This window comes from Ceratotherium simum, chromosome 28 (assembly GCF_057802395.1).
Source record: "Ceratotherium simum simum isolate JZ-2026a chromosome 28, ASM5780239v1, whole genome shotgun sequence".
NCBI classification, from domain to species: Eukaryota; Metazoa; Chordata; class Mammalia; order Perissodactyla; family Rhinocerotidae; genus Ceratotherium; species Ceratotherium simum.
Window position 1 is genome coordinate 36687492 of NC_141927.1, and position 20255 is coordinate 36707746.

Genomic DNA, 20255 nt, shown 5'->3' on the forward strand with positions numbered 1-20255 from the left:
AAAGGAAAGTATAATAATGATGTCTTACTAAATGGAAATATCAATCAAGCCTTAGAAATTCTAGTACTGAAAAACACAATAATTGAAATGAAATATACATTAGAAAGGCTCAACAGCAGATTTGAGCAGACAGAAGAAAAATTCAGGGAACGTGATAGATCAATTGAGATTATACAGTCTGAGGAAGACAAAGAAAAAAGAATAGAGAAAAATGAACAGAACCCAATAGCCCTGTGGAGCACTATCAAGTATACCAACATACACATAATGGGAATACCAGAAAGTAAGGAGACAGATAAAAGGGCAGAAAGAATATTCAAAGAACTAATGGCCAAAAATTTCCCAAATTTGCCGAATAACATTAATTTATACATCCAAGCAGTTCAATGAACTCCAAGTGGGATAAATTCAAAGAGATCCACTCAAAGACACATCATAAGAAAACTGTCATAAGGCAAAGACTAACAGACAATCTTGAAAGAAGAAACAGAGAAGAGACTCATCCTGTATAAGGAATCCTCAATATGATTAATAATAGCTGACTTTTCAACAGAGACCACAGAGGCCAGAAGACGGTGAACTGAAATATACAAAGTGATGAAAGAAAAACACCTGTCGACCAAGAATTCTATATCCAGCCTACAGGTAAATTGAGAGAGCTTAATAATATACAAATGATTATCTATTTTGGAAAGATATGTTCCAGTACTATATAAAGCCACATATGAAAATATTAAAAGTAATTTTACCAGAATAGTGGTAATTAACAGTGACTCTATTCTTCTTGCCCTTATAAATTTTATTTAATAATATGTATTTTTATTTGAATAAAAACAAAAAATAAGACAGGTTACATAATAAATGATAAAACAATGTTTGAAATACATTATAACTTTCCATATATTCTAGATAGAATATAGATGTTTTACTTAAAGGTATGGAAAGAAGATACCAAATTCATTATTTCTGCTCACCAGCTTAGCTCCTTTTCACTACTAACAAAATTCTAGAGAACTAATCTGAAAGTATATCATAATATCAGAATAATCACAGTTACCTGTGAGCTTAAATGAACTTTATAGGGCTGGTATTTCTGCCAAATGTTGTTGTAATTTTCTGCTAACATTGGTATATCTGGATTGTCATTCTTCACTTGATAAATTATGTGCTCAAATCTTACTGAAGATTCCAATGGCTCAATTCCATAGCTGATATTTTCAAACTGAAGGAATCCCCTGAATATTTAGAAATCAACGTTATAAAAATCCTGCAAATGATGCCATCAAAGCTATAATCTAAAATGTTGTGAGAAATGAGGAACCATAGTACGAAACATTTAAACCCACTTTCTTTTCCTATTTTTTTCAGTCTACTGTTAGTAACTGAGTCACCACATCTGCCTTACTTTTGCTCGCATATTAAAGAACTAAACATATTGAAAAGTATTTTGTATTTTCTTTATAGTAGTCACATTCATTCAAGATATATTAAGACCAAGTGCTGGCTGGGAATCAAGATAATTGCTGAGAATTCCAAGAATAAAGTTCCTGTCCTTACAGAGGTGAGAATAACGGAAAGCAGGTATATACAGTAGAAATCTAAAGAGGTTGATATCTATGAAAACCACATTCAGGGAATGCCAATTTTTTGATTTGACATGAGTAAAATGCTGGAAATCAGACAACCAAAACCAAAAGGAAGTTAGGGAGAGTCTTTTCTATGCTGTGGGTCAGTCTTCCGATAAACTTACCTCCTTCCTCCTGCCACCATCAGTGATGAAAACCATTTATCCCTGCCCTTTACCTGAGGGACTTCTCAATTAGTTGTTTTATGTCTGATACTGAGTGCACCTAAACTGAGAGCATACAATATGTGGCTATTCAAGTAACTAATTAATGTCATTTTCCATAACTATTTGAGATAACTGACAGATAATGCGACAAGAGTTAGAGAGATGTTCTAAAGTTTCCTTTACTGAAATTATCCCCCTCTACACGCATCTTGAAAATACCCCCAGTCAGGTTTCCCTAGACTGATTTCATTTGAATGGGCCCTAAAGTCTAGCTAATAATATTAAAGTAAGGCCATCATAAAGGAAAATTTCAGATTTGGATGCCCCTTAACCCTTCGCAGAGTTGTGTCTCCTAGCCACTAAGTTTCATTTTCAAATATGTCCTAAGTTTTCCATGTATAAATACCTGAGTCCAGCACAGATGCTGAGTGTTGCAACCGAATTTGGAAATTCTGCAACATATCCTTGGTAATGGCAATGCATCTGAAAAACAGTATAGAAAGGAAAATAAATGCATTCTTTATGAATAAAAAATATATCGGTAAACATTACAGAAGACTCAAAATGTTAGAAGAGTTGAAAATAATAAGATTGTGTGTCACATAGATTTATTAATGCAGATTTTCAGGGAAGAAAGGTTTTTGATAACTCTCCTTGGTACCACCTCAGTGCCTAAGAGTATTCACTCAGTCTGGGCTCTGTGTCCAGCACATGCCACTTCTGTGTACAACAATCAGCCAGGTAACAGGTCATAATTATATGGAATAACATATTTGTATTAAACTGTCAACAGGAAACAAATATATCCCAACGGTAATGATATGTCCACTTCAATAAACAAACACATAATAATAAATATCTAAGACATCTGAATCTTACCTTAAAATATGAAGACTCAGAATGCAAAATTCCAGTTTCATTGTATGTATAAACCAAAAAGTTCTGGGATAAAAATGAGCTAAGAAAAACAAAAATAAAAAGTGTTTGAGCCATGAATTTAATATGAACACAAACAGTAAAATAATAAAAATAAATGTGAAATACATGATGCATATAATAATATGCTTTAATTAGAGTAATTTTAATGTAGCATAACAGTTTAAATTCACAGAACTGGTGTATCAGAGAGACCAGGCTTTGTTAACATTGCAATAGACTGAATCTTCTGTATCAGATATTTGTGAGTGCGTCTGTATATGTCTTCATTTAACAAATATTTACTGAGTGCCTATCATCTGACAGATCCTCTTCTAGGCACTGGAATACAGCAGTAAACAAAAGACAAAACCACTAGTCTTCATGACAGTGAGGGACACATACTGCTACCATGTTAGATGGCAATAAATAGGCCTGGATGAGGGACGTTGGTTGCAAAATGTAGATAGGATGGCATGAAAAGTCTCACTGAATAGATGGTTAAAGACCTGAAAACAAGCCACATGGATTTGTACAGAAATCTTATTCCAGACAGAGTTAGGAGAAAATGCCAAGACCGTGAGGCAGAAACATGCTTTGTGTATATGAAGAACAGCTGGGGGGCAATGTGCCTGGAGTGGAGCAGGATTGAGGATGAGAGACAGTAGGAACAGAAGGTGTCACAGAGGTGAGAAGCCATGGAAGATTCTGAGCAGATAAATGATAGGATCAGACCAACATTTCAATAGAATCAGACTGAATGCTGTGTTGAGAAGCATCTGTAGGGCAAATAAGCAGAAGCAGAGAGTGCAGTTAGGCTATTAGTCATCCGCGAAAGACAGGATGGTGGCTTGACCCAGAATAGTAACAGTGGTGGAGGTCCAATTCTGGATGTATTTTGAAAGTAGGACACACGGGATTTAATAATCCATCGGATGTGGGGGAAAACAAAAGAAAGAAAGATGTCAAGGATGACTCCAAGGTTTTTGTTCTGAGAAACTGGAAGAATAGAGTTACCATTTACTGAGATGGTTGTGGGAAGGATAAATTTTGGAAGAGGATCAGAAGTACAATTTAGACATGTTAAGTATGAGAATTCTAGTAAACAATTGTTTATCAAATAAGTAGTCAGATAAATGAATATGGTGTTCACTGGAGAGGAATAAAGTAGAGATGTAAGTTTGGGAATAATCAATACATAAACGGTAGATAATAACAAAAATAAACAAACACATAGGGACAGAGATTGGATTGGTGGTTACCAGAGGGGAAGGGGGGAGGGAGGAGGGCGAAAGGGATAATTCGGCACATGTGTGTGGTGATGGATTGTAATTAGTATTTGGGTGGTGAACATGATGTAATCTATGCAGAAATAGAAATATAATGATGTACACCTGAAATTTATACAATGTTGTAAACCAGTATGACTGCAATAAACAAAAAATTAAAAAATAATAAAAAAAAATACATAAACGGTATTTAAAGCCCAACACTGGATGAAATAACCACGTGATTGAATATAGCTAGGAAAAAACAAGAGTCAAGAATAACACAATGGAGTACTCTAAGATTAAAGAGGTGAGGAAGAATCTGAAAAACAAACAGACAAAATGTGACAAACAGGGGCCTGCCCAGTGGCGTAGTGGTTAAGCTCAGCGCACTCCGTTTCAGCAGCCCAGGTTCACAGGTTTGGATCCCAGGAGCAGACCTACACCACTCATCAAGCCATGCTGAGGCGGCGACCCACATATAAAATAGAGGAAGATTTGCACACACACACACAAAATGAAACAAACAAAAAACTGAGCAAGAGTAAGCACAATGGTGACGGTTAAACCAGGAGTCTGTAGTATTCTGGAAGCCAAATGAAGAAAGTATTTTATGGAGGAGACTATACAAGATGCTGCCAATTGGTCAAGAAAATGAAGACTAAAGATTAACTGGCATTCAGAAACATGAACATCATTGATGGTCTTATCAAAAAATGTTTTTAATGAAGTTGTAGAGCATTAAAGACCAACATGAGTTTCACTGTCACAAACTAGGTGAGAACAGTCGTGAATTAAGTGAGGATAATTTTCTCCAACCTTATGCAACTACAAAGATGCAGGAAGACACAATGCAGATGTTATAAATATATATTTTCAAAGATGCAATCAGAGAAGAGGCTGGTTGATTCCATTTATATGAAATGTTGAAAAAAATGCAAATTAGGAGACAGAAAGTAGATTGATTGTTGCCTGGAGTAATGAGTGGAAACAGGGATTAAAAGTGAAACGGCACAAGGAATCTTATGTGGGGAATGAAATGTTCTAAAATGTATTTATGGTTGATGGTTGCAACAATGCATAAACTTATTAAAATTAATTTACACACTTGAGTGACTTTTATGATATATAAACTGTAACCAATAAAATTAATAAAGTTGTTAAAAATAAATACATATATAATTAATACATTCATAAAATGTATGCCACTAGTTAAATTTCCCACCAATAACCACTTGATGTGTAACTATGTTTGATTTCATAAGACATACTTAATATACAACTTGTAGTTCTTGGGTTCAATGGCTTTATACTCAATTGAAGATTTACAAATATGTAGCTTATTTCTCAATTTGAAAATAACCATCTGGAAAATTAAAATGCAATGTTCTCATAGATCCAATATTCAAGACCTAATGAATTCTAAATTGAAAAATGGATTGATTAAACAATCTATATTATACTTCAATCCTGAATTTAAATAGTGTACGAAAACACTTACAAAGTAAAATCTAAGCTTTAAGGGAAAAATCAGATCTTACTGTTTTCTGAGATGCAGAGTGTATGGTTTTTCATCAACTTTAATGATATAAATCACCTAAAATAAAGGAAATAAATAAAGATGATTTAGTATATGAGAAATACATAAAATAAAATAGTATTTTTCACTGATGTCAAAAAAAGACTAGATCCATTTAAAAATTAACATATTCTTTAGAATTTATTTTTCTAAATACTAAGGATTTATCATTCTAATAAATTCAGGATTACGGATGAACTTAATGTGTATCACTGGCTACACATTGAAGAAAAAATGAAAGACTACATTTTGAAAAAATATAATTTTAGCATTATTAATACTATATATTAATTGTTTCTATTTAGAAAAACATACACATTTTCTAGTCAAGATGAATGAGACATGGTTGTGGCCTTCCATTTTACACCAAACATAATGAAACAACAGCACATTTAGAAATACATATATACATTCTACCATACACACCTAGAGCCACTTAGCAGTCCTCAACATATAAAAATGTAAGGGAAAAGGCCTGAGAGACTGAAGCCAGTGAGGAATGCCACATGTCCAGGCACAAGAGCTCTAGTGCAGCAGGACTGAACTACAGCAGTGCTCCAGGAGCAGGAGGGGGCTGGTGGATGTTCACAGAGTGAGTCAGTGCACCATCTCTACAAAGGCAGACAGACACCTCTCCAAGGAAATCCACAACTTCTCTTCAAGACAAACCAATTTCAAGAAAGATCTCTGATTAAAAGATCTCTGTGAGCTTAGGAGAGGGCAGTGCTGCTTATGACTGGAAACACCCAGGAAGTACAGGAAGGGCACACACTCAGAAGATCAGATGCCTAATAACCCAGAACAGAGGCAAACCTCGTCCCTGTCATTCCCCTAAAACGACTGCAATGTCCTACAACAGATCCAGTGCATTATCTCAGACTGGAAACAAACAGAGGAAGAAGAAAGTCTGACAGAATCTCAACTGTAATGGCAAGTGCACAGTAAAAACAGTTTAGCTTCTGAGGAATGTCGACACCAAGAAGGAAAGACAGCAATTCAACAAATGAAAAGAATTACTCCCGAGAAAACCATAAAGTGTGTAAGACAGGACCTGAAAATAAGGATATTTAATATCCTTAGAGAAGTAAGAGTACATATTAGGCCCAAGGAGTAGAGATTAGGGGTAATGGAATACTATTTCTAAACATTTCTAACACTCAATGAGTGCTTGTCATATGCATAGCACTGTCCTAAGCACTTTACATGTTCTTTTAAAAACATTTTACTCTCATGACAACCATAATTTTTATTTTGAGAAAAAGAGATTAAGCAACACTCCCAAGATAAAACATGTAATGAGTCTTAGAGCTTGGCAGAGGGGCCATGTGTTTTATCACTATATTACAGTGCCAACACGTGAAGAAGAGCAGACAGGGGTTATGGAAGGAAGAACAGACAATTATGAAAATGAATCAATTATAGATGATACAAATGAAAATGAAAATGTCAACTTTTAAGTAAACCATTATCCTGAATAAGAGATTGGACACATCTCAAGCAGGGATTGGTGAAGTTGAACATCAAAGCTAAGAAAGCTTCTGAGAATTAAATACAAAGTGTAGTGGTTAAGTTCGCATGCTCTGCTTTGGCAGCTCAGGGTTTGCAGGTTCGAATCCCGGGCGCAGACCTATGCACTGCTCATCAAGCCATATGTGGCGGCATCCCACATACAAAGTAGAGGAGGATGGGCACAGATGTTAGCTCAGGGCTAATCTTCCTCAGCAAAAAGAGAAGGATTGTCCAACAGATGTTAGCTCAGAGCTAATCTTCCTCACAAAAAATTTAAAAAAATAAATTAAAAAAAATGATTTTAACAGTGGAACATCTGCAAGAATAAATAAGAAACAGAGAAGCTATTTCCAAAATTTCCAACATCAGTTAATAAATATTTAAGCAGGCAAAAATAAAGAGAAAGAGAGAGCAATAGTTAAGAAATATTACTTCAAAATTGCCTAGAAATGGAGATTTTGGTATTCTCATTTCATGTGCTCACTATGGGTCATGTAGGAAATTATAAACAAAAAATTAACAAAAAGTGAAGGACCCAATACAGTCAATTATCAGAATTCTAAGGAAAAACAAAGTTGAAGTAATCACATTACCCAATCTCAAGATTTTCTATAAAGCTACCATAAACAAGACAGCATGATATTGGTGGAAAAAAAATAGACACAGCGACCAATGAAACAGAAAAAAGAGCCCAGAAATAGACCCACAAAAAATATAATCAACTTATTTTTTAAGAAAGTGCAAAGGTAATTCAAAGGAGAAATGACAGTCATTTCAACTGATGGTGCTGGGAAAATTGGATGTCTACATGCAAAATGATGTCCACATGCAAAATGATGAAACTCAACACACACTTCACACCTTACACAAACATTAACTGAATAAGGATCATAGACCTACATGTAAAATGCAAAACTATAAAACTTCTAGAATGAAACATCAGAGGAAACCTATGTGAACTTAGTATTGGTGATAAGTTTTTGTATATGACAGAAAAATACAATCCATGAATGAAAAATGATAAGTTGGACTTTACTTAATTTAAAATCTTTTGTTCTGGGGCCAGCCCTGTGGCATAGTGGTTAAGTGCACGTGCTCCACTGCTGGCAGCATGGGTTCAGATCCCAGGCGCACACGGATGCACTGCTTGTCAGGCCATGCTGTGGCAGCGTCCCATATAAAGTGGAGGAAGATGGGCACAGATGTTAGCCCAGAGCCAGTCTTTCTCAGCAAAAAGAGGAGGATTGGCGTGGATGTTAGCTCAGGGTTGATCTTCCTCACAAAAAAAAGAAAAAAATCTTTTGTTCTAAGAAAGACACTAAGACGATGAAAAAAACAAGCTATAGACTGGAAAAATCTTTGCAAGTCACATATCTGATAAAAGACTTGTATCCAAAATATACAAAGATCTTGTAGACTCAACAAGAAGGAAATAAACAACCCAATTGAAAAATAGGCAAAAGATCTAAACAGATATCTTACCAAAAAAGATATACAGATGGAAAATAAACACACGAAAATATGTTCAACATTATTTGTCATTAGAGACACGCAAATTTACACCTCAATGAGATAACACTACACAACTATTGGAATGGCTAAAATCCAATAACCTCACAATACCAAATGCTAGTGAGGATGTGGAGCAACAGGAACTTTCATTCATTGCTGGTAGACATGCAAAATGTACAGTCACCTTGGAAGACAATTTGCTAGTTACATATAAAACTAAACATAATCTTAACATACAATTCAGCAATCATTCTCCTAGGCATTCGTCCAACTGATTTGAAAAGTTATGTCTACAAAAACCTGCATGTTAAGGTTAACAGCAGCTTTATTCATAATTGCCACAAACTGGAAACAATCAAGAAGTCCTTTAATAGGGAAATGGATAAACAAACTATGAAACATCTATCCAATAGAATACTATTCAGCAATAAAAGGCATGAACTATCAAAACACGAAACCAACCCGGACACATTTTAAATGCATATTGCTAAATGAAAGAAGACAGTCTACAAATACTATATTCTGTATGATTCCAACTATATGACATTCGAGAAGAGGCAACACTATAGAGACTAAACAACAGATCAGTTGCCATGGGCTAGACAGAGGGGGTAGGATAATTGAAGTACAGGGGATATTTTAGAGAAGGGAAACTATTCTATATAATTCTGTAATGCTGGATACATGAAATTACACATTTGTCAAAACCCATAGACCTATACAGAACCAAGAGAGAACTTTAATGTATGCGAATTTAAAAAAATCATTTAGAAGGTCAAGAGATCCCACAGTGAAGGGCAGACTATGACAAAAGAATCTAACTTTATTACAAATGTATGACATAACATCACTGAAGTGGGTAGGGGACAAAATGTTCTGACCTAAGTAATTTTGGACACAAGTGGGGAACTGTAAGACCAAAGACAAATGAAGTCTACATAGTGCTAGTCTAGTTGGTAAAGTTTTTTCCCACCAGGATATGGGTTAAAAATTCTGAAACCACACTACATCTATACTGGGATTTTAAAATAAATAAATAAATCGGTGATGGACGATGAGAATCAGATTTCTCACTACTGGTCATGTAGGCACCTTCTACCAAGGACACACCAAAATGACAGAAAAGAATTCTAAAATCGTAAATGATCTTTAACAAATTCATCCAAACTGAAGATACTTTTCTTCATGTACTAATGCAGTGAGTTTATGACCTATGGATATGCTATGAATGAATCACCAAAAGATGAACTTCAGCAGGAAAAGTGAACCGAGAAGGAAGAACAGCATGCAAGAAGCAGTGATAATCAGTGACAACAATTCTATTCCTGCATGTTAGGAAAAACCGGCACCGAATGTGCTCTTCAGCTGCAATCAACTAGAAAACTAGATATATGAATGAAACAAATGCTTTATCCACTAGAAAATAGGCAGTGCAAGATTGTCATCATAGAGAGAAGGGATGAAAATGAAGTGGGCATTACAACTGCCCTGGCTTCCTGTCTCAGTGCATCTTCTAGACTGTACTGAAGGGGAGGGCTTTCCCTCGATTCTATTGATGAATACTAAGTCACACATACACCGAGTAGAATTTCATGAGGCTTGGTATATTAGTTTTATTGCTGCATAACAAATCATCACAAATATAGAAACTTATATGTAGGATTTTGCAGTTTCTATGGGTCAGGAGTCCATGCTGACTGGGTTCTCTGCTGCAAGGTCCCATTAAGCTGTAATCAATGAATCAGCTGGACTGTATTCTCACCCAAAGGCTCAATTGGAGAAGAATCTATTTCTACTTGCAAGTTCCGTCAGGTTCTTGGTAGAATTCATTTTCTTGCAGCCACAGGACTGAGAGTTTTAGATTTTTGCTATTGGCAAGAGGCCCTGGTCATTGACCAGAGGCCTTTTCCAGTTATTTGCCTCTTGGATACCTCTATGGGCAGTACACAATATGGCTGGTTGCTTTTACATTTTTCCAAAGAAGACACACAGATGCCCAATAGGTATATGATAAGATGCTCAATATCACTAATCATCATGGAAATGCAAATCAAATCACAATGAGAAATCATCTGACACCTTTCAGGATAGATATTATCAAAAAGACAAGAGGTAACAAATGCTGGCCAGTGTGTGGAGAAAAGGAAACTCTTGTACACTGCTGGTGGGAACTTTAATTGGTACAGCCATTATAGACAACAATATGAAGATTCCTCAAGAAATTAAAAATAAAATTACCATATGATCCAGCAGTCCTACTTTTGGTATATATCCAAAGGAAATAAAACCACTATCTCGAGATAGTCATACTGTTATGTTCACTGCAGCATTATTCACAATGGCCAAAATATGGAAACAACCTAAGTGTCTCTCAACAGAGAACAGATAAAGAAAATATGGCATATATACACAATGGAATATTATTAAACCTTAAAAAAGAAAGAAATTCTGCCATTTGCAACAACAGGGATGAACCTGAAGGGAATTATGCTAAGTAAGAATCGACAAAAACTGCATGGTATCACTTCTGTGTGATACTATACATCAAATTATCACATAGGATATAGACATATAAGCCACCCATACACTCATACAAACCACATCAAGACAAAAGAATCAGATTGAAATAAAAAGAGGGAAAAATTACAATCAGGCAGAAAAAATATATTAAGTATTTTCAGAGTAATAATAAGGATGGCCTGAGACTTTTCACCAGAAAATACGTAGGAACAAGATAAGAGGTTTACATCTTTTTAGTGAAGAATTTTTAAAAATCCAAAAAAAAAAATGCTGAGAAGTTTCATCAACCACAAAGTTACACTAAAGGAAAATTTAAAAGATTTTCTTCAGGAAAAAGAAGAGCATAATATCACAATGAAGTGTGATCACACAAAGTAGCATAAAGCACCAGGAATATTAAATATGTGGATAAACGTCATTTTATTTATCTGAGATCTAAGGATAATTTACAATTTAAAAGAAAAATAATGATATGTTCTGAGGTTTATAACAAAAGGAGAAATATACTGTATGTCAATAGCACAAAGAATAGGAGAATGCAAATAGAATTATATTGTTTCAAAATTCTACATTATGTGACATTGTATTATTTGAAGGTAACCTTTGATAAGTTAAAGATCCAATGGTGAAACAACAATCAATCACTAAAAAGAAAACAGAAAAAATATTGACAGTAAAAAGGAATATCAATGAATATTCAATAATTCAAAAGAAGTTAAGAAAGGAGGCCTTGACTCAAGCCGACCTGTTCCCCAAGTTCCCAGGTGGAACAGTGCCACTGGCTTTGCTCTGCAGACGATCAGCTGTGCCTGCCTTACTCTCTGAGCATTGCTGGGCTATGTAGCTCAGGTGTTCTTGCCAGCCTTTGTGATCAGGCAGGACTGGGAGATACACTCAGCACTGAGCTGGGCGATGACTCAGCTATGATGAGCTCCCCTGCCTGGACGGGATGGGAGGGCCATCTCCAAGCAGCCTCCCAGGTGTTCCATTCAGGCTGTCTGGTCGGGAGGGGCCGGGAGCTATACTCAGCAATGGGCCAGGCCACCAAAAACTGTCAAAGCTCATCAATGAATTCAGTCAAGTTGCAGCATTACAAGGTTAACATACAAAAATCAGTACTGTCTCTATACACTAACAACAAATTATCTGAAAAAGAAAGACAGTAGTCCCCCCTTATCTGCCATTTCACTTTTCACAGTTTCAGTTACCCGTGGTCAACTGCAGTCTGAAAATAACTCTACATCACAATGCCTACATTATTCATCTCACTTCTTCTCATCACATAGGCATTGTATCATCTCACATCATCACAAGAAGGGTGAGTACAGCACAATAAGATATTGTGAGAAGGAGAGAGACCACATTCACACAACTTTTATTACAGTATATTGTTATAATTCTTCTATTTTATTAGTTCTTGTTAATTTCTTGCTGTGCTTAATTTATTAAACTTTTTCATATGTATGAAAAGAACATAGTATATATAGGGTTCAGTTCTATGAGCAGTTTCAGGCACTCACTGGGAGTCTTGGAATATATCGCCCACAGATAAGGGGACACTATTATAAAGAAACAGATCCCATTTACAATAGGATCTAAAAAGAAATACTTAGGAATAAATTTAAGGAGGTGAAAGATCTCTACACTGAAAACTACCAGACATTGATGAAAGAAATCAAAGAAGACACAAATAAATGAAAAAGTATCCTATGTTCATGAATTGGAAGAATTAATATTGTTAAAATGTCCTTGGTATCCAAAGCCATCTATACATTCACTGCAATCCCTATCAATATTCCAATGACATTTTTTAGAGAAGTAGGAAAAACAATCCCATAATTTGTAATGAACTGCAAAAGACCCTGAATAGGCAAATAATCCTGAGAAAGAAAAACAAAGTGGGAGGCATCACACTTGCTGATTTCAAGCTATATTATAGAAGTATGGTAATACAAACAGTGTGGCACTGGCATAAAAACAGACACAAAGATGGGTGTCAGCCCAGTGGCATAGTGGTTAAGTTCGGACACTCTGCTTTGGCGGCCCAGGATTCATGGGTTCAGATCCTGGCTGTGGACCTACACAGTGCTCATCAAGCCATGCTGTGGTGGCATCCCACATACAAAAATAGAGGAAGACTGGCACAGATATTAGCTCAGCGACAATCTCCCTCGAGTAAAAAGAAGACTGGCAACAGATGTTAGGTCAGGGCCAATTTTCTTCACAACAACAATAACAAACAAAAACAGACATAATGATCAATGAAACATAATAGAGAGCCCCAAAATAAACCCATTCTTATATGGCCAGCTAGGATTTCACAAGGGAGACAAGAATACTCAATGGAGAAAAGACAGTCTCTTTAATAGTGTCGGGAAAACTGAATATTCACATATAAAAGAATGAACCTAGACCCTTATCTTACACCACTCACAAAACTTAACTCAAAATTAATTAAAGACTTAAATGTAAGACCAGAAACCATAAAACATAAAAACCATAAAACATAAAACACTGGAAGAAAAGAGAGGAAAAAAGGTCCTTGCCATGGGTCTTGGTGATGACTTTTTGGAAATTATACCTAAAGTTCAAGCTAAAAAATCAAAAATAAACAAGTAGGACTACATGTAACTAAAAAGCTTCTGTACGGAAAAGAAATGATCAACAAAATGAAAAGAGAACCTACAGAATGGGAAAAAATATATGCAAACCATATATCTGATAAGGGGATAATATCCAAAATATACAAAGACCTCATACAACTCAATAGCCAAAAAAACCAAAACAATCCAATTAAAAAATGAGCAAAGGACCTGAATAGACGTTTTTTCCAAAGAAGATGTACAAACAACTAACAGGTACATGAAAAGGTGTTCAACATCATTATAATTAGGGACATGCTAATCAAAACCACAATGAGCTATCACCTCACACCTGTTAGAATGGCTATCATCAAAAAGATCAAGAGATAACAAATGCTTGTGAGGATGTGGAGGAAAGAGGACCCTTGTGCACTGTTGGTGGGATTATAAATTGATACAGACAGCTTGGAAAATAGCATGGAAGTTGCTCAAAAAATTAAAAATAGAACTACCATGTGATCCAGCAATTCCACTTCTGGGAATATATCTGAAGGAAATTAAAACACTATGTGTAAGAGACAGCTGCACCCCCATGGTCATAATAGTATTATTTATAATATCCAAGACATGGAAAGACACGTACTTAGAATAGAATATTACTCAGCCATAAAAAGAAGGAAATCTTGCCATTTACAACAACATGGATGGACCTGGAAGGCATTATGCTAAATGAAGTAAGACTAAAAGGGCTGAGGAGAATACGTGGAAGCTGCGTAAGCCAGCAACGCTCAAGCCAAGAGACAGGCAGGCAGAGCAGAGAGTCTGCAGAGCAAAGCCAGTGGCCCTGTTTGGCCAGGGAACTTGGAGCGAGAGTCAGCTTGAGTTAAGAGAACAAACGAAGAGCTTCACCAGCTTTAGTGCTGCTTCTCCAGATGAGCCCAGACAAGCAAACTAATTCATAGCCCTGCTCGTTACGGAATATAGCTTTTAGCTTGCCCAACCAGGGAACCTAGCCAGAGCACACAGGAAGCTGCAGGGACCATCCAATAGCCCTGCCTAGAGTGGCACTTGGACAAGGAGCACAGCCCATGGCTTTCCCCATCTGCAGAGCAAAACTGGCAGCCTCACCTGCCCAGGGAATTCAGTGCACACTCTTGCCTGATTCTGGGGCCCAAACAATGAGCCATACAGGACCTGGATCCCATCCGGCTGCCCGTCAGAAAGTCAGGGCACCTTCTGCGCCTGCATTTAATAAAGCCCAGAATGCTTCACAAAGAGATTTTCCAACCTTGTCTTATTGCCTGAGATTGGCTCATCCTTTTTTTGTTTGCAAGACTGAATAATGGACCAGTTAGTTTTTTGAGGGAATACTTTCAAGCAGTTCTCGAGCTATCTTTCTGGCACATTTTGGCCCATCCCTAGCAGAAATATTAATATGTAAGTCTTTAATATCTCTTGAGATATTCCCATTTGGCTTCAGCCATCCATTTCTGCACGTCAGCAAGAACTAGCATCATGTGAATAAACTGGTAGAGATCTGGGAACCCTAGATTGTAAGCTTCAATTGGAATTCTGAATTCCTCATAAAATTTTTGAGGATTCCCTTTTGAGTTTGGAAAGTCTTTGACAATGGCCCTAAGCTCAGTTTTTGACCATGGAGAAAAAATAGTTACATGAGGTATTCCAGGCTCAGCACAGGACCTCACAGAGCCTTTATAAGGCACTGTTTAACCTCCAGCTCATCCTCATAGTGGAAAAGCAACTGAGCAAAGGAATTAGGTTCAGGATATTAAGAGAGAGGAGAGCAAAGGGAAGGAAAAGTTGGAGTCAGTCAGCGTGTACTCCTTTTTAGTCTCATAATCAATATGTTGCTTAAGATTTTCATTTGCCTTTTTGTAAGGAATATTTTAAAGAAGCAAATTTTTATTCATCCAATCTCCTAAAAGCTTCTGCATACCAATCAAAAAATACATCCCAGTGTTTTTGGGAAAATCGGGACCCCATTTTCCTTAGGGCACCTTGTAAATGGATAAGCTTATCTAGATTAAAACTTCTCCAGTGTGGCCATTGTAATTCAATATCATCTTTGGTAATGTCAATCGACTTCTTCAGAAAAGCACAAGTTTGGGGCCTAAAATTTTTAGACATATAGTTAGCCAGAGTCCCAAATGAATGAGTCTCAGACTCTTTAGACTTGGAGGAACCCATTTTCTTTCTTTTCCCTAAAAAAAAATAACCTAGCCCGGGGCCTCACACTAGACCTAGTCCAGCGTAAGTCAGATCCAGCGTAAGTGCGATCTCCGGACGCAGTCCGGAGAAAAAATGCCCAAATAAACTCAGAGAGCTTGTAATGCAAATGTGCAGAGCTGGGATCCTAGAGGACATTACCCTTGACAGTCAGTTGCAGCGAGAAAGCAGTGAGCACATGGGCTCAGCAGGTACCTTCGCCTATTGCTCATTGCTCCCAGAGGCCATGGGGGTATCTCCTTCACATCCCACTTCCAACACCAGAACTGTCAAAAGATAAGCTGAGGAACATTAAATTTTGAAGAGCTGATTTGAGCAAACAACGATTTGAATCAGGCAGCATCAAAACCCCAAATGGTTAGAGGCACTCCGTGGTTGGGGGCTAGAGCAGAGGACTTTATACGAAGACACGGAAGCAAAGCAAATTATTTAATTAGCTATAGCTTAAACAGTTGCCTTATTTGGGAAAATCTAGTTATTTGGCTATTTACGACTGCGTGTTCTTGAGTTTCGTTTTCTCTGATTCCAGTGCACTGACTCTGCCTTTGGTTTTGGTCTGCTTATGCAGGCTGCCAACGGCACTAGGGCCACCCCAGTCTAACGGCCTCTTTCTTGAACTCCTCTAACAGTGTATAGATAGATGTATAACACAAGATCAACAGTCAGCTGAAATACATATTCTGGTTAGATGGCTCTTCTGAAACTTACTACATCTTAAATCTAATATACTATACGTATATGTGTAGACATACATATATACATATGGTATACAAATATATCCCAGTTGTTTTCTGCTGTCCTTTACGATTTCAATACTTGCTTCACAGTGTAGCCTTGACTAAGATCCAATATGATCTAACACAGATTAATGGCATAAAACGTGAGAAAGAGAAAAGCAGTCTGATACTGAAGAGCTGTACTACCAGCTGGCCTTGGTGTTCTGCTGTTGAACATAAACACTCTCACAGAACTTCAACATCACACACAGCCACTGTGAAACAATTATGGATCAAGACAAAAACAAGACCATTTCATAATCATGTCTGAATACAAACAAAATATAAACACTTTCCGAGTCAGAAAAAATGACCAAATATGCCCTTATGGGGCTAATGTGAGTAGCTGTTGCTTCTTAACCAATTACAGCTTCAGGGCTGTTCTAGTCTTCCCTTCTCCTAGACAAGATTTACTAAGACACACAATCATACAATTACCTCTACTTCCTGATTGCATCCAAACCAGAGCAAAGTCCTGCTTCCTAAAACCTCCCCAAACCCCCTAACACAAGCCAACAACTCCAAAGGCCTTTCTAAAGCCCTCATATGGAGATGGCCCATGCTTCCCCACGGTGTGTGTTCCCCTCACTGCAATGACCAGGAAACCTGACTTGTTTAGCTACAGGTGTGTTCACACTGGTCTTTGGCAGGAAGGCACTGACAGGAGGAAGCAAACTCACCACAACTGAGGTCAGCTCTCTTCACCTGAGGAGTTTCTTCCCTGTGTTACACCAATAACAGCATGACGGCTTCCACAAATGTACTTAGATAAACCTTAGAAGGTTGGACACCTTCTTCACAATTCCTGTAATATCCCCAAATCCAAGCCATTGCTTTAGTGGAATATGTGTTATCAAGACAAACTGGAAGTCCATGAAAAAAGAATCCTTTATATATCTAATCAAAAAGAAAAAAGATGACGCAGGGTAGTAAGGGATTGAAGGAAGAGAACACGAGAGAGATAGGGAGGTCTACCGTAAGAAATAAAAGCAGAACATTAAGAATTCTCTATCACAGGAAAAAATGGCTTTCAGAGCTCCACATATAGAACACAAAAAATGGAGAAAGATACTGAACACTTCATGTCCTCCATAGCAAAACTATTTCATGTCCTGCACAGCTGCTGTATGCTTTGTGACAGGTAATTTGAAGTAAACAATTTGAAGTTTAAACTGTTCATGCAATGACAATGTAAAAACAGAACTAAATTAGGAAAAAAATGTAGAAGAAAATAAACTTTTATGTAAAGAATTTTTCAACAGAAGGTAGTTTCTTGTAATGGAATTGGAGTCATAAATTAAAGATTAGATTTCACGTCCAGAAACTTATAGCTTTGACACCCTTAACTTAACATTTTTAATGCTCTTTACTAAATACATATATAGATGATATATATAAAATAGGACATATATATATAATAGAAAGGTTAAAAAGTGAGAATTAAGTGAGCTTAGTACATTAAAATACAAATTCTCTAAAGGAAACTATTTTATTGTGATTTTCAAGTGCAATTTACATATATTTCATTTTTATTAAAATTGTTCACTAGTAAAACATAATCATGATAGGTTCCAATACTGGATGCCAAAATAGAGTCAATGGATTCTTAATTTTTTTACTTATTCTTATTTCAACAATTTTTCCTTCAACCTAAAAAAATGTTCTCAGGGTTATCACACATTGACCACATCACTTTAACCACATGGAAATCTAAATCCCTATATTGTGACTTATGACTTGTAAAATATTGTAGCTATGCCAATTTGAAGTATTTTAATCAAGAAAATATTCAAGACTGAATGCCTTCAATTTAATCACTTTTTTACATAGGAGGTAAGCATGTTTTTCAACTCCTTTTTCCGGTTAATATTTATTTATTGCAATCTTTTTCATCGTAATCAGGCAAACATGACATTTTTATTTTTCCTTTTCTTTTTTTCTGTCTTTCGTTAGCCATTAGTCATATTAAGTCTGATGCTTCTGGGTCAAAATTTGCAGGTCTAAATTGTACTCGACCAATTTCTCTGTCAGTGGCCATTCACAAATTTCTATTAATTGCAGGCTAAACCATTGTCACGTTTATTTCATATTGACTTTTTTTCTACCAGTATGATTCCTGAAAAGTGTTTACTATTTCTTGAAAATTGTGAACAAGTATGTCAGAAGAGACAGCGAGATGAAGGGAAGGGCACAGGACTGAGCAGCAGAGGTGTACGGAAGGAAGCATCAAAATGTACTAAGAGACAGAAAGAGCACAGTGAAAATATTTTGCTTTGCAATTGAATACAAATGAGTATGATCTGATTTAATACAAAGTAAATAAAAATAGTGTTAAAATTTTTAATTATAAAAAAATATTCTTGGTCATTTACCTGCTTCTCTGAATCTTCACTCTCATTTGACCTTATCTTCCGTGGAACTGTGAACTGCAGGAATATTCCTTCAGAATCTGCAGTAAGAAAATGGGGTTTTTTGTAACATGCTTGACTGTAACTCAGTCAAGCATGGGTTCCTAACCCTGAGTCCACGCGGGCTATGAAATTGTAGGTAAACTTATTATATGTGCCCACCCTCCTTCTTGGTCCACAGCTTTCACTAGATTTTCAATGGCACTTTAAAAATGGCTAAGATACAAACAAAAATTAGACGTCGCAGTTCCACAGGACCATCCTGTTCATTTCCAGAAGCACGTTGGGGCCTGTTGTCCTCCAGTCTCTGAGGAATAAATTGAGGGCAGCACACACCCCGCTAAATCCTCTGGCCACAGAGTAGGTGACCCAGGAAGACCGGCTGCCTTTCAGCTGCTGAGACCCTGGACCCCGGATGCAGAGTGGACTCCTTGGCCAGGGTCCTCAAGACACCTGCCCTGGTCTGCGGGGTGGGGACACACGGAGGCAGGCACCAGCAGGGGATCCGGGAAGGGCGCTGCAGGAGTCCCAGAGCTACAGGAAATCGTCCCCCAGGAAGAGCCCAGCCCTGCTCTGAGGCAAAAGGAGCAAGTCCAGGCTGCCCGGGGCTCACCCAGGCGGGCGTGCAGCCGTCCGAGCTCAGCGAGCAGCGCAAGGAGAAGGAGCATGGCTGGGCCGCGGGCGGGAAGCACGGCCAAGGTGGGAGGCGGTTGGGCAGCGCTGAGGCTCGCGGCCCGTGTCCTCAGGAGGACGGCGCCGCCCGGCCCTGGGGCGAGGGCTGCGGAGGACTGCGGTTCTTTCCTTGGAGCCGCTCACACCCTACGGGTCCCAAGTGGCCGGGCAGCTTCCACGGGGCGGGGAGAGGAAGCACCGGACTTGAGCACAGGCGATGGCGCACAGCTGGTTTGTTGGGGCAAGTTTACCTTGTTGAAATCCCTCAGTAGTGACGTGGGGGCAAGTAAGCATGATGTGCTTTTCTGGTGAAGTTCTTGGTAATTTCATTTCTCCTCGCCACAGTTTTCTGCCATGTTTTCTTGACTGTGGTGGAGGAGAAAGAGGAAGGGAGAAATGCTAACGATTTTTACGAGAAATTTTCTGCTTAAATCATGCTGCTGACAGTTTATTGTCTTTGCAAATCAGGAACTAT

General features: G+C 37.5%; 1 protein-coding gene across 1 annotated transcript; it reads right to left on the reverse strand.

Annotated features, from left to right (window-relative positions):
• Positions 1–1030: 1030 nt before the first annotated feature.
• Positions 1031–19776, reverse strand: LOC101398725 (disintegrin and metalloproteinase domain-containing protein 18). Its single transcript, XM_087418666.1, has 6 exons — positions 19722–19776; positions 19073–19149; positions 5517–5572; positions 2672–2750; positions 2199–2275; positions 1031–1235 (listed from the first exon to the last, which is right to left on the reverse strand). Exons 1-6 carry the CDS (start codon positions 19774–19776, stop codon positions 1031–1033), a joined length of 549 nt encoding a protein of 182 aa, XP_087274792.1.
• Positions 19777–20255: the final 479 nt, after the last annotated feature.

Coding starts and splice junctions, on each gene's coding strand:
- LOC101398725 (XM_087418666.1), bottom strand. CDS start 19,776: ATGCTCCTTCTCCTTGCGCTGCTCGCTGAGCTCGGACGGCTGCACGCC. Junction 19,150..19,721: donor ACGGCTGCACGCCCGCCTGG/GTGAGCCCCGGG, acceptor TTCTTACTGCAG/ATTCTGAAGGAATATTCCTG. Junction 5,573..19,072: donor GTGAAGATTCAGAGAAGCAG/GTAAATGACCAA, acceptor CCTTTATTTTAG/GTGATTTATATCATTAAAGT.